The 15,178-nt window shown below is 43.8% G+C and overlaps 1 protein-coding gene across 5 annotated transcripts in view; it reads right to left on the reverse strand.

Annotated features, from left to right (window-relative positions):
• ELMO1 (engulfment and cell motility 1) overlaps positions 1-15,178 on the reverse strand; it is a 2,216,232-nt gene that overhangs the window by 118,865 nt on the left and 2,082,189 nt on the right. For all 5 annotated transcript variants that reach the window (XM_069613266.1, XM_069613268.1, XM_069613267.1 and 2 more), the window contains one exon: positions 8,977-9,089. In XM_069613266.1, coding sequence (XP_069469367.1) covers positions 8,977-9,089 — 113 coding nt within the window. The remainder of the gene's footprint in view (positions 1-8,976; positions 9,090-15,178) is intronic.

The following is a 15,178-nucleotide window of genomic DNA, read 5'->3' on the forward strand; positions in this document are numbered from 1 at the left end:
CGTTTTGGGGACCCAACAACCAGGTGCAGAGATCAAACTAAGGGGGGTAAAGTCAATTGTTAACAAGGTTCCACATGTTTGCACCCTATCTGAACAAGCAGTCCATATTCTGCTGTTGGATGCCTATCGGACACACCCACTTACAGAAAGGAGGGATCCCCCTCAACTTTAAAGTCAACACAAATTATGAAAAGAATTCTTCAACCTCGTAACAGAGAGGACTTTAAAAGACATCCAATTCAATGAGAAGAATGTCAGGAAGTAATACCACGCAGAGCAACAGAGGTTGGAATCCCAGATGCGCGCTTAGAAACCAAACTCGGGTACGGTAGTAGGGCATTGTGTGCTACTAAAAATAAATAAATACATTCCTGACAGTGCACTACACCAGAAAATACTTCAGTTGAAGAGATTGATGAAGATTGCTAATTTAAGTTAATCGTCAATGTAGCCACCCTGCAGAGGCTGAAGTGGCACAAGAATGTCTATTACTATTCTTTGTGCTGGTGTGTGTTCTTCAGTCTCATTGCTGGATTTGCCAATTCCACGAGATCCAGATTTTGGCTCCCGTCTATCCAGGTATGACAGGACAAAAATGAAATATGTTATTTCAAACTGTTAATGTTGTTTTACTTACCTCGATCATCTACCAACTACCTATATCCCAGCGAAACAAACATGGACACCTACATTATATTACACATTTTGTAAACATTTTTCCTGCTATGATTGTGCTCCATTTTGTGAGCCGCTTGCAAGCCCTTAAGGAGCAAGTGACACGATGGGAGAGGAAGTGCAGTTTGCAGATCTATTTTAGCAGCAAAGGGGACAAAGTCAAATGTTGGATTTTCATTTACTTTACCCCAGTATGTTGTACATACTTCTCAATACTGCCCCAGAAATAGCAGTACCAGAAGTAGGAGTGCTATGCCAATGTAAAGCTGACAAGCTGCAAGCAACTAGACAGGCATCAATTGCTACTCACCCACTCAGTTCTCCACGCGCACAGTGCACACTATTTCTTACTCGCCAAGACTCAATTTTCACTAGTGCTGAGGGCAGAATTTGAACCAATACTAGTAATGAGTGGTAGGGAAGTGGCCATATAGTTAAAATGCAGCCACGTGACACGCTGTGTTGCCAGACCACATAACCTCAGGCCAGTAGTACAGGAGAAGGATCTGATGGGTTTCATACCTCACAGCGTTTAAGGTGTCAAGTAGAGTGACATGTGTACTGGGTGTGCATAGGGAGAGGACTATGCAGTAGAAACAGTCTGGTTGCTTTATCAGTGTGGGAGCCCTCGTCAGCAGTGGAATGTCCAGCTCTGGGGGGAGATTCACATCTTCCGAAGTGCTGATCGGTTACACTTGGTGCACAGGGAAACTACCAAAAGTGTGCATGTAATATTGGGCCACGGGTCATGCGTGTGAGAGAAAGACCCACGAATCTGAGCATGTGGACACTGACGGGGGAGGGATTAAGAGGGAGCCAATCACATTCCTCAAGAGAATACATGAAGTACAGGAGGCAAGCAGTGGTAAAACTACAGATCACAATGTGAAACTGTAGCTTAGGTGGCACCAGGGGCAACATTCATATTTTTTTGTCATTACAAAACTCAATGGGATTCCTTTAATGAATCCCTGTAGGACGAAAGGTGGAGTCAAATCATCACAATTAAAACCTATGCCCTACGGGTCCCTCAGTGTACTTTTGGAGCCAGCTTCCGAAAGAAAGGTATTGTATCCTCTCAGCAAAAGCAGAAACAATACACTGGGATGAACATAAGGGTTTAGCAGCAGAGTGAAAACTGGAGACCAATTATGGTCTAACTGCAAAGAGTGGTTGGATGCCAATCTCATCTGCCACGGAATTCTCATTGGAAAAGATCTGCACGAAAGTTACTGCACGCCTCAGAATTATCCATATGAATCATTGACTGTCAGCCTGTTCACGTGCATGCAAAGCAGCATTAGTTAAGTGCACTACTCCCTTGAGTTCCCAGTCACTTAGGATAATGGGCATTCCCTTGCAATTGTATGCCTAGCAATACAAGCTATCATGATGTCATTCTGCTACAGCTCTGACACAAAGACTCACACATGCTGCAAGCTGATAGGCAAGGGAAGCATGAGAGGAGGCGCGTGCATGCACTGCCAGAAGGTTGCCACGTGAACTTAGGTGCCAACCACTAGTTGGTTACTTTCTGTGCAGCCGCCCATGATGGATCCTTACTGATACAAAGCAGCCAACAAGGATGTGGCGCGATGGTCCCACATACATCGTTGTAAATGCAATGTATGAAACCGAAGAGTAGATCAGTAGATTTAACCTCTGAAACGTCAGTGAAAGTACTTACCTATGCAGACAAGCAGTGGGAGAAAGCCATCAGGCAGCTGTAGGAACTGTATCTACACACAGCAAGAGTCTGCATCATTATATTGGCACGTTGGACTTGCTGTTGCAGGCAGAGCCTCTGCAAAGGGCTCTAATCATACAATATGAACCCACTGATGCCACAACACTCAGTTTCTCCCCTGCCAGATAGCAAGCACTGTGTCAGACACAATACATGCCCCTGCGAGCAGTCACCACTTGACAGAAGTTTCCGTTCTTGGCACTCCTGCAAATGCTGCGCCTCCGCGGTTAGCTGCAATGGTCAACAAATAGCATCTGCTTAGGCTGAAAACAGGACAACGTTTTCATCCTAACCGCGTGATGAGCCTGAACAAGGTATCTAGCATGTGAGGAGGGGAGACAGTTCCTGAAGACGACCATTGTAGATCGATCGCTCCTATCAACCGGCAAACACCGGACTCAGGTAGGAACCCCATAGCATGAAACCTAAAGTCATGCCCATGTTCTCATGTAATTATCAGCACCCGTCCAATGATGTGCAGCTACGACACTGAGCAACTGCCATTGGCAGGCAGTGCTACACCACATGCACCAAGTATCAATATTATTAGGGCTTTTCAGCTTGTAACAGCAGCCATAAGGATGCGAATGGCCCTTTTCCATTATATGGGCCCTTGCCTTCGGCTCAGACCCATAACTCGAAGTGGGCCATTACGAGCAAATGCAGAGCTCGTTCCCAGACTGGAGCAGACCTTTAGTTTGCAAAATTAAAGGCTGGGCTGCAAAACATGGGGCAGTACCTGGCAAGAATATACTGTTATTTTCAGTTGTTCAGAAAGAGCAGACATGGTGCGAGGATTGAGAGCTACATAATCTATAAAATGCACTGTTCGGTAATGCAGGACCTATATAAAAACACCTCCAATGCCGGTCTGGGCCTGTTGCAACACAATGGAGCAGCATTAGGCAAGATTGGACTCACCAAACTATTCTATGCAAAACAAGTTACCTTCTTGTACTATGGGGCTCGTTGCAAGTATGGCGGTGCGGGAAACAATTGGCGTTAACCGAATTACACTTTTCCTGCACCGACATACTACAAGTATGGCCCAGGAGTGTGGATTCACCTCCAGGATTGTGCTCGAGTTAAATCCTCCCACAGTATGTTGAAAAATCGGTGGAACCACTGCGGCGGTAATTCTGCCAAAAAAGACCCATACAGTCGTAAAAACAGGGATTTACTCCACCGCCGCCACTTGTAATCCAGACCAAGTGGCATTATTCCTGGTGGATTTACCGCCCAACTCGTAATGAGGCCCCATAATGTAGTCAAAGTACACATTAATAGGTTGTGCATCGACAGGTACAGATGCTCCTTCACGATTCATCGTTTAAAGAGCAAATTGAGGCACTTTATTATCCTGTATCTTTTAGAACATCTTTTCAAGTCTTTACCAATTTTCTGATCTGTACTAGTAAATTGAATTGCCATGGAGAAATAAAAACACGTGTTGGTACATTTGTCCAAATGGGAGTTCTAAACACGCCGACTGGCCGGGGCCAATCGTTTGGCACCACTTGTCCCAAAAAGAAGAACATGCAGACAAAGCTGGCATTTCAGAAGAGCTCCTGCAAAAAGTCAAACTTGCACAGCACAGCGGTTTGAAAATAATTGCATGAAAAAATATCAAGCATTCACAGTTCTTTTATCTGCAATCATGTTGAGTAATTTTATTCTTCGGGAAAGCGGCCTGGCTTTCTGATCGGGCAGACTCCTCGTCATTTTGCTGTCAGAATTTTATAATAGGTTCTTCCCGATGATTGTCAGCTGGCGACACAAAGCATGATCACGCTGCTTTACCGGAAAAAAGACCATGACACGTGGAACATAATCTCCACCTAATGCAGCCAGTACCATTGGAAAATCCAGGATAGGGGTTCGAAATATTTAGAAACTTCTAACACTCATATCCGACCCCGGCCCACATCCACAGTGCCTAAATGCATTTTACATGAAAAAAATATCTTGATTGCATTCTATTTTAAACAAAATACAGCAGCGAGACCAAGGCAGCTCCCAGTAAGTGGGAAGCCACAATGCTTTCTACTGGAAATACTCTGCCTACTGTGACGAATCCTGAGATGTCATCACTTCTCCCCAAGGAGAAGCCCCTTCCCGTGGGGCCAGGGTGGTGAGGCTGCTACCCGATAGTCCACCTGGGGGTTATACTCAGTGGGAGGAACTCATGGGGAAAGACTTGCACTCTGGGGCCGAGGGAGAACATCTCGGGAGAACGCAGTATGCCAACCTTCCACGCACACCTTCCCATCCCATAAAATCCAACTCCATATCCCATACTTACATGTAGGTCTATAAGCCCGAAAACCTAATAACTACTGAGATGAGGAAGAGCAGGGACTACCTACGGGAGACATACTTAACAACTACTGGGACAATGAGGAGGTGCGGAACAAGGAAGAGTAATGGTGAGAACTTATCATGTTGTCAAGACTTCCTTGGAGAAAGAGCTAGCGTAGGAGTCATCCGACATGGCGAATAGAAGAGGCTGCTGACCGAAACACTAGCAGGCAGGCAAAAGCACACCTACCCGGTTCGCCATGGACGGACCAACCAGAATGTGGAAGAAGCAGAGGTCCAGGAGTGCGACGTAGTGGAACTGTGAGGTCGAGTGAAGACGCGCATTCTGTGAGGAACCAAATGTTGCAGAGCCACCGCAGCACAACGAAGAACAGGAGAAGTCAGGAGAAACCCGAAACAGAAAGCAGGAGAGCCTGAGACTAACTGGAGCATACTGCCAGCGACACCAACAGTGCAGGGGTTACTGGGACCGTTGGTGGGGGCACAGTAGAGTCACGGAGGACTCTTAACCCACATAGTCGGTGGTGAGGATGAAGCCGCTGGAGGAGAAGAAAACATTAAGAGTCCCAAAAACAGAATGAGAAAAGGTTGGATCTGGGACCTGCACCGACAAAAGAAGATCCCTGTAAGTCATCTTCTTCGTGCAGTACCTGGCAGGTGAGTGAAACAGGTCTCTCAAATAAAAGCAGTAAAGAAACTTGGGTCTTGGAAACGCACCCACAAGAAAAGAGAAGTCCTTGTGGCAGTACTTGACTGTAGAGTGAACCATGTCTGCCCAAGCCTAGAGATGGGGAAGTCTGGGTCTGGGACCCTGAAAAGGAAAGACTAAAAGTGTTGAACTGTGAAACCAAAATAAAAGTGAGGCCAGGGGAAGGGAGTTATCTGCCCTGGTTGTATAGAACTCTGAAGTCAAGATACCAGGAGAAGGGAGTCTTTCTCCTGGTAACCCAGACCAGGGGAAGGGAGTCCCCCACCCCACCCCCAGTTGTGTTGAACTGTAAAATCAAAACACCAGGAGAAGGGAGTCAATCTCCTGGTACCCAAAGCGGTCAAGACTTCTGATACAAAGTGTTAAAAGATAGGCAGTGTGTCTGCCAAATAAAAGGGATAAAACTTTGTCTTTTGTGTTGGAGGACAATTTTGACCCAATGAAGGGAGCCATTTCCCTCAGAAGAAGCCAATACCTGGAAGTGAACTTTAATACCCAATCCAAAAGAGGGGAGCCATTCATTTGGACCAAGGATGCCTACTATATCTCTAGTTTAGTTTTGAGTGAAGGGACAGATATAGAGGTTTTGACACAGGATGTGGACTATTAATTTACACAGATGTTATGACAGAACCTTAAGTGTTTTAGTTGAGGCAGGGAAACCCCTCTTAGAGATAGGGAACATTAGGTTTTCTCTTTATTTTCTTGACTAATAAAAGTCTGTGGCAATCACCATGCCACCTGTGTGTTAGTCTCCTCCTTATGCACCCGTACACTGCATTCCAGTTATTGGATTGGGCCCAACTGGAGGCCTTCACTAGTGTGATAGATGAGAAAATGTTTGGTTATACAAAGCCAGATCCTTGTTTTCCAGTATGTGCCTCAGTAGCTAGCCAAGTGAAAAGCCTGCTCTTTATTCCACATAACAGAAGCCTCCTCCCCAACTTCTCCCCACCTTGAAAGCAAATCCAACTCATTTAAACCAAAATATGATTCCATTTTGGCTCCTTGTTTCAGCACTTGAGACATGCGTTTCACCAAGGGAGTCACTCACTGTTGCTTCCTTCAACAATAATACTAAGAAAAAGGGACTAGTTTGGGCTGTGCCTATTTTCGCCCCTTTTCTAAATGAAGGCAAAGGCTTCAACCTTGACCCTCTGAGTGGTGCTGCAATATGATGAGCTTAACACACGTAGCTCTATTTGGGTATCCCACAGATTGTTTCCATTGCCCTTTGAATCTAATGAGTGGCAATTGGAAGAAATGGGTCAGCTCTCCACAGAGGCCTGTGAGGCAGAGCAGACACTGCAGAAAGAAATTCTAAATAACGAGCTGTACCTGTCATAACATACGCCGTTCTAGCATATCTTAAAGGTTATTCATTAAATACCATTGCACTTTTATTTATTTACTCATATATTTTATTGTAAACACAATGCACAATCTAGTTATTCTCAGATACAACACTTAATGAGCTGAATGATCAAACTCTTGAGAGAGCAACATATAGTTGCCAGTGACTGAATTCAGGTTTCGGAAGGTATAGGCAGATTCTGTCAAAAGGCTGCCCCTGTGACTTATCAATGGTCATTGAAAAGGCTAAATGTATAGGAAGATTTATTCTTTTGAATATGAAAGGCATATAATCAGATGGAATGAGAGGTATGTGCGGTATAAGAACAGTATCTAAGTTTAATCCATCAATTACGTAGGAATCTATGATGTGTCTTTGCAGACGCAAAATTGTCAACCTTGTTCCTTTGCAGAGTGTCCATTGCAGAGTCCCCGGATGGCATAAGATTGTGTAGTAGCATAATTACAGTACCTATTTTCAGTTTTAGCTCATAAGGAGGCATTAATCCTACAGCGTTTCGCTCATTAGAGGCTGAAACGTTGAGCCGGCAATTAACTGTTCATTGACACTGGAATCGCTGTGCCCTCTGTGAAGAGAAGTGGGGATGGAAAGAAATAACTTGAAATGATGCCGAATGTTTGCGATAGTGGAAGGTGAAGGTGACCGAGTAGAACCGTGCTCATTCTGTTTGTTGAAATGATAGCTGTTGTTGAAATGGAAGAACACACAGAGGTGCAGTTTGACAACTGGTCAGCAGAGGGCAGCCTAACACTGATAAATTGCATCAGCTCAGTACAGAAACATATTTAAGCATTTTATATAGATAGATAGATAGATAGATAGATAGATAGATAGATAGATAGATAGATAGATAGATAGATGGATATTATTTGTGGAGAGTCAGAGCCAGTGCACTATTTTCTATTCAAGGTATTAGTTGACAACATTGTAGCCAAAGTGAAAACACGGGCGGGATAACACCTTTAACTTATATAAGTCACTTGAAATGCCTAATGATATGCGTGTTAATTAAAACATGTGTATGTTATGGAAATTGATTTAAATTACGCAGTGACATTTACAATCTTTAAGAAAAATACAAAATGTATTGTGCACAATTGATAGAGTGCTGGCGAAAGTTCCAATTGGAAATAAAAGTTGGTGCTCAAGCCACATAGAAGTCAATGAAAGCACTCTGCCCTTTACGGTAAATGATGCAAAAACATTCTAAGTGGTACTAAAAGGTTGGGATGGGTTTAAGCAGTTTGTGTCAATTTGAAGGGGGTGTTTAATGAAGGTGGAAGAGGCCTGCTTAGACATCATCAAATCCACAATTCCTTTAATTTGTCTCAGCTCCTTAGCTGTGACTACTGAAGTGCTGTTTAATAACAGTAAGGCCTCTGTGAAAACATAATTCCATAAAAGTGCACAGCTGGATGATCCGCAGACTTCCATGAATCATCGTCTAATCTACAGAGAGACCTTAGCTCAATGCACATCATACAAGGGCAGGCTCGCAGGAGTCCGAATTACTTTGCTGCCATGAGGGTTGAAATATTTTCCTCTCATGGGCTTTGCAGCGTCTTCCATGTCAGGCAACCGACTGGTCCAGCCTTGCATTTTTTTGATAGCCTGAGCAGCCATTTTTATTATTTTCCCCTGCTGACCCCCATATGTGGCAGAAGCAGAGATCGGCCCCTCCATTTTATACTCATTCAGAATTACACAAGTTATGGTGAAGAAGAAATCCCAAAAGAACATGGGAAGCTGGGGGACTACAAAAGTGGAAGCGGAAGCTTTCAGGCCCCAACCAAACCGCAGAATGAGGTAATGCAGATCCTGCGTCACAGCACTGCAGGACTGAAGAAGGGAGGACTGATTGGAGCAACACTATTAAGGGCAATCATGATACTCAAGTTTAGTGAATATATAGGCTTGTCACTCTCGTCTAAGAGCTAAGTATGAGGTCAAAGCATCGCTGGGCTAAATTGAACAATCAAGTGTGTCTCTGCTAGCCGTGCCCTGAATGCGGCCCATTCACTACCCTCATCTCACAAATGCCGATTTCTACATATGCAATCATGACTTATACAGTTAATGCCCCACCACCTCTTTCATTTGCCCCGTAACCTCCTGTTATACCCTCTGACTCAACCCAGCATGCTTCAGTACCTTGCCGTCGCCGACTGTATATTTTTCTGAAGCAGGTTCCCTCTACGAGGCGGTTCAGGCGCTGCTGCTTGATCAGCTCCAAGATTTCAGGCTGTATCTTCTCCTTGAGCTCTCTGAAAAGAATGGAAAGATAGTGCTCTTTTAGATTCATCTCAGTACCAGCAAATGAGGAGATTGTGGGTGGAAAAATCAGCAATACCCGTCACCAAAACCCCACCCGCCACTCCTCTCCCACCCAACAGAAAATTGCTGTCCAAACAAACGACAAAGAAAGGGAAGTGAAAAGAGAAATATTACACGTTGAATCAAATGAATTTGTGGTTTCTCTAAAAAATTAATTCTTGCATTGTTTTCAGAAACTGTGTGACACATCCAAACAGGAACACTTTGCTTTTGTTGGCATTGTGTATGCATGTATTTGGAGGAGTAGGGCACCCAGTTATAATGCCCAGAGCTGGTCCAAAAGCAGCGGTACCCTGAGGAGAGATGAACATGTATCACTGCAAGGCAATTTGCCCCTGCCGGTTGATGCTTTTTACATTTTATTTTAAATATGATCGGCGGAGGTAAACGCAACTACCAAAAAGGGTTTTCTCAGCGTTCATCCAATCGGGCAGAGAGGAAATGGGACAAGCTTGAACAGGTGAGTTGCCAAAAAGGCCAAAACAGGAATGGTTCCCATCTCTTTCTAAGATCAGGAATTTCCCTTTCTCTGGTGATCTGTGAAGTCTAGAGAAGTTGAGGGATGCCTTGCCTTAATCCAACAACATGGTAGATGTTTGGTAAATGTTATGAATATACATAGTCAGACGGTCAGAGTCAGGAAATCAAAGCCAAATTAGGAAGAAGCATTTACCAAACACAATGTTCCATAAAATTACAGGATCAAAGCAGGAGGTGAGATTGGTTCCCAAAAGAAAGGCTGCATACAAGTGAGAGAACATGGAGACAATTCCGAGCAGCAGTCCCAATTAGAATACCTGCACTGCAGTTTTGGGATACATCTGTAATTCTGCTGCCGTAATACGTTAAGCATTAATGATTTTGATTGCCCTAGTACTAATTGTCTGCAGTGTCTGCAATGCCCATATACTTCCACTCTTTCTCCATTTCATACTGATGTGCATGAACTCTTGTCCAAAAACGAGCTGCTGGCAGGTGTTTTAGTGGAATACTCATTGTTGTTAATAAACAAATTAATTACCTCTTGGTAATGTATTTTTCCAATGGATTAGCCCTTCCTTCCAGAGATCACTCATCTTAGATATATCGTCTCCAGCAGTAGGTTTCTTCAGAATCTTTTTTGGCTTGTACGGGGCAGACTACATCTCCACTTGGTGCTATTTGGCACCCACGACGCCGGCCAGGACGCCAGTATAGATGGAGCCATCATTGACTCATTACTTCCGTTCCCCTTCTTTCGCCTACACTGAGGAATCTGTGGGAGGAAGAGCTAATCCTTCAGACAGACAATTACCAAGCATTAAGGTTAAATATGCTTAGCCTTGGGTGGAGATCCTGCCCCTTTGACTGGGAGAGATATCCATCCTCTCAGGGAGCCAACAAGGAGGACTGATGGACATGCCCTGAAATTCCTGGTCCCATGACCTCCGGGCCAAGTTCAGAGGGATCAAGATAATGCTGGACCTGAACTTCCACATCCTCCTAAAAACCAGAAGAATTCCAGGAATTGAAAGTAATGCATAGAGGAGAGTGCATCCCCCAGAGCTCCCCACAGGGAGGGGACATTTCCTATAGTCGAATAACTTGAACTTCATGCTGACACTTGCGGAAAGGAGGTCCACCTGAGGGGTCCCTCTAGGGGTTAAAAGGGTAAAAATCTCATCCAGAACTCTTTTTTTTGTTGTGTATTTTTTTTATAGAACTTTTACATTTTACACAAAATGAAAAGAAAAACAAAAAGCATTTTTTTAAATTCTCGAAACAATGTGCTGATTACCGATTGCCGTTTGAACCAGAACTGTGAACATAGTCCATTCAACCTTACACATGTCCACAAGCTTAATTTAGGGTTTATAACATAACAGCATAGATAGAATGGATAATCTTTGTTCCTTTCTTAGAGTACAATACAGAACTTAACTAACCATTGCCAAGTCCCGATTACCTTGCTCAGTGACCGAAATAATCTCAATCAGCAGCTTTACTAAAGATAGCATTAATGACAGTTGTGAGGAGGTCATGAGTCGATACCACATGGAGGATGAGTGAATGAACCGTTCAAAGTACCCTATCCTGTGGGTCAGAAACGTAAGGCACTCCATCACCAGATGGAAAAGTGACTCAGTCGTATATGAGTTGAGTTGCACATTCTGCATCTTCGCCAGTGGTAGGATACTCCTAGACTCCTAGTTTAGTACCAATCACTTCTAATGTTGGCAAGCAATTGATCCTAAATCATAAGTACCACTCGCGATAGTGGGCGCTGGGAAATTTGGCTAGGTAAGATCTTAACTTAGGCTGCGGAAGGTACTGTAATGCCTTGCCTTCGTAAAGTTTCAGACGCCTTAAAGTCTACAGGTCCGTAGATTTGTCCCATCTTTTGATTTTATTCTTTAGAGTTGTTTCTCATTCAGAGCCGTCAAGACCGATCATTATTGCAAAGCTGTCATCTTCTTTTCAGCTTCTTCAAGAAAGGGTTGAAATGTTGCTTTATTTTAGTATTTACCTAAAACCCTAAGGAATTCTGGTCTGATTTTGCTATACTATTGACCATAAAAATAAATCTAGAAATATACTGGGTCCACCAAGACGTTAAACCCAATTCTAGTCTAATAGCGCTTATAGGTGTAGAGACTGAAGCCTCAATACTTCTTTTAGGATTTTATCTTCCGTACATCGAAGAACTGCCTGTTCGAAATATTCATGAGTTCATACCCGTACATACAGAACGATTGGTGAGATCCTCGTTCTGTAAAACTCTATTAACCGGTATTGCCGAATAGGCACACAATTTGCTTTTTAGCCTTTTTAGTAAAGACAGGAATGAGGCTATCTTTTCATCCATTCTGGCCTTATCCGTTTCAGTCTGTTTCTTTACAACTATGTCATAACCCAAATATCTTATTGAGTCGACCTGTTTGATTGAGATGTTGTTTAATTCCCACGTGTATTTCTTGCCTTTCTTTTTAGTAGAACTCACCATTATGTATGATTTTGCCATATCTATTTGTAGAGAGTTTTCCTATAGATATTTGTGGTGCATGTTCAACTGGCGCTGCAGACCAGCTGGAGTATAATCACATTTTATGTTCTGGAAATATGGGCAGACTGTGGGGAGACTTTCTTCGTTAGAGCCCAAAACCACAGTCACTGCTTTTCCCTGCATAAAAGCATCAACACCACACCACCTCCTTTGTTAAGGTAATTAATTACCACTGTGCCATCAGTCAGGATCAAGGCACAAGGAAGAAAGGCAAACATAGCTAGTATGATAGACCATAGTTCCAGTACATCAATGTGTTCTCTCACCGGCGAACCGTAGTCTGCTCAGCAATGTATATCAGATGTGAGCACCCCAACCCTTCAATTGTCTGTGACAGCTGTCAATTGATGCTAAGGGTGCAGGGAAGGCAATCCCTCCAGGACACTGTTCTGCAGGGCTACCACAGGAGGTCCTGTGAGACACTGTTCAACACTTGCAACATGTCCATCATGTCATCCTGAAACTGAGACCACAACAAATAAGCAGCCATTGGAGCAACTTCATGTGCAACACGGCCTCTGGCACCATGAAGAAGCATGGTACCACATGGCCCAAAGCACACGGAAAGGCTTAGTCTAGCATACGGCTCCTGGTGTAAACAAAATGAATAGAAATGAGACCATCTAGTTATTCACCGCCAACTCCTCGGGCATGAAGGCCCTCCCAAATTGAGGATCACCCCAATGAACGTTAACAGCTGGGATGGCATGACAAGGGGCTTCTTCAAGTTCATGGAAAAACCCAAGCTGAGGAAAAGATGGTAGGCAGCCTGACACCAGGTGTGAGGTGCAAATGAGCCAATCACCCAGGTAGAGAACAATGAACATCTTGTCCCCCCCCCTGAGGCATACGGCCACCTCAACCAGCTTCGTGAAGACCCTTGAGTCTGAGGAAAGGTCAAAAGGTGTGATCCCAAAATGGTAATGGGTGTACCCAACCATGGACGTCAGCTACTTTCTGTAAATTGGATGGATTGGCACATAGAATTAGGAATTCTGAAGGTCCACTAACACCAACCAGTCCTGCCACTGTAGGGGCTAGTGGATCGGGGCCAAGGTGACAACTTGATTTTATTCTTGCATAGCTACTAATTCAGAAGCCATAGATACATGATGAGATGCAGGTTCCTGTTCTCCCATGGCACCTAAAATGAAAGGGAGTACCAGCCCACCTTCACCCCACTTTGTAGCAGGCACCACCTCTACGGTGCACTCTGCAAGAAGTTGCTGAATTACCTGGGCCTGGACGAAGAGGTTTATCATCTTTCACCTGAAGTCCTCTGCTGCTCTATGATATAGGAGCTGGTGGGGAATGGTAACCTAGGTGGTGGTGGCTGCTAAGAGGTGTCCTTGTCATCCGTGGAACTGGACTATTGGCTCCTCCTCTTGTAGGAGGAGGGAGAATAGTGCTGCTTCTAAGTGTCACTGGGTGAGAGGACCACTTGTGGTACTGCTGCTTCTTTTTCTTTCTAGGATTTCCATATGAGAGTGGTGGGACTCCTCTTCAGTCCTTTGGGGGAAAGAGCCCAGAGCCTGGGATTTCGAAGACGTGCAGTTCCCTTCCTTATGCAGAAAAGTGTAAACGTTTGAGGCATACTACTGGAGGGGCTTCAAGTACATGGCTTGATACAATCCAGTCATCCTTACCATGTTATTCCATGGGGAAATAGAGGCACAGCTTGTGGGTATCTGAAATGGATATGTGCTGTGCTCAGACCTGCTGGTCTTTAAGCCTATGTTCGGTGGACTCACAATGACACCATTCAAAAATGGAGGTCATGGGGAGGTGCTAGCTCCCTATGAACTGCCACTGGTGTCCAAATCCCATCATACCTGCAGGGTGAGTTCCTTAGAATACATACTCTACCTAAGAGAAATGCACTTGCCCCATGGTGATGACATTCACAAATGCTTTCTGTAAAATGGTGCATGTCACCATAAGCATTCTTTTTATTTGGTGCAATGCTGCCACCAAAAGGCCAGCCATTCTCAGAGAAACCTATTTGCCATTTACTACAAAGTTAGCTTTTGGTATATGTCAAACATGCATTTAAAACATCCCCATACTCGCCAGCAATGTTGATTACCATACAAATGGCAATCACCCTTCATAAAATCATGCCAATGTGAGAGGGCTAGTACATTTTGCGAGCACTGTTCATGGGTGCCCAAATGAGTGGGGCTGCACTGCACACCCAGGTGGCTGAAAATGTTTCCAAACAGCTATCGCTGGAGAAGATACATCTAAAATGAGGAATCTGTGTGAGGAAGGAATCCATTACAAATACATTGAATGAAGTCTCCCGTTCCTCATCACAGTTTTTGCATCATGAGTGGGACGGCATACTTAGAGACAGGAAACAAAATACTTCCACAGTGATGGTCCAAAGAGCAACGCAGAGATCCAGTAATAAATAAAAGTCAACGACAGACTAATATGTCAATTTTCAGCTGTTCTGAGCATTTAATAGAAAGAGTACAAAATTAATTTAGCACAGTATATTATACATACATGCAAGAAAATAATGCAAAGCAATCGTGAAGTACATCACTCTCATGATACATAAGCTTACTGTACAAATGAACATTTGTAGTTAACATCTTAACCATCACATTCAGTGTGTAAAATGGCTGTCTTCACTCAAAAACTCCAAGAAGTAATGCTTGGCAAGTGTATTGTGTTGGGTCAAAAGGATGAGACAGACGAGGGTTCACCATGTTTCAACTGTGTTTATTAAAATTAAAGAGAAAAGGACTAACATTCCCTAATCCAAGGGTAAACTAAAACAAGGTTGATCGTTGTCAGTTTATAAGTCCAAAAGAAGAGTGTGTCCACAGTCCCAAAACTAACCTATCCTGACCCTAACACTAATTATAGACAACTAAAGACCAGGTGAATGACGCCCATCTCCCGGGGTTGGAAAGGTTACTTCCGAATAGACTTATTGCATTTTAATATGGAATACTCAAGTAGCAT

This window comes from Ambystoma mexicanum, chromosome 5p, assembly GCF_040938575.1.
Source record: "Ambystoma mexicanum isolate Mex_15411 chromosome 5p, UKY_AmexF1_1, whole genome shotgun sequence".
Taxonomy (NCBI): domain Eukaryota; kingdom Metazoa; phylum Chordata; class Amphibia; order Caudata; family Ambystomatidae; genus Ambystoma; species Ambystoma mexicanum.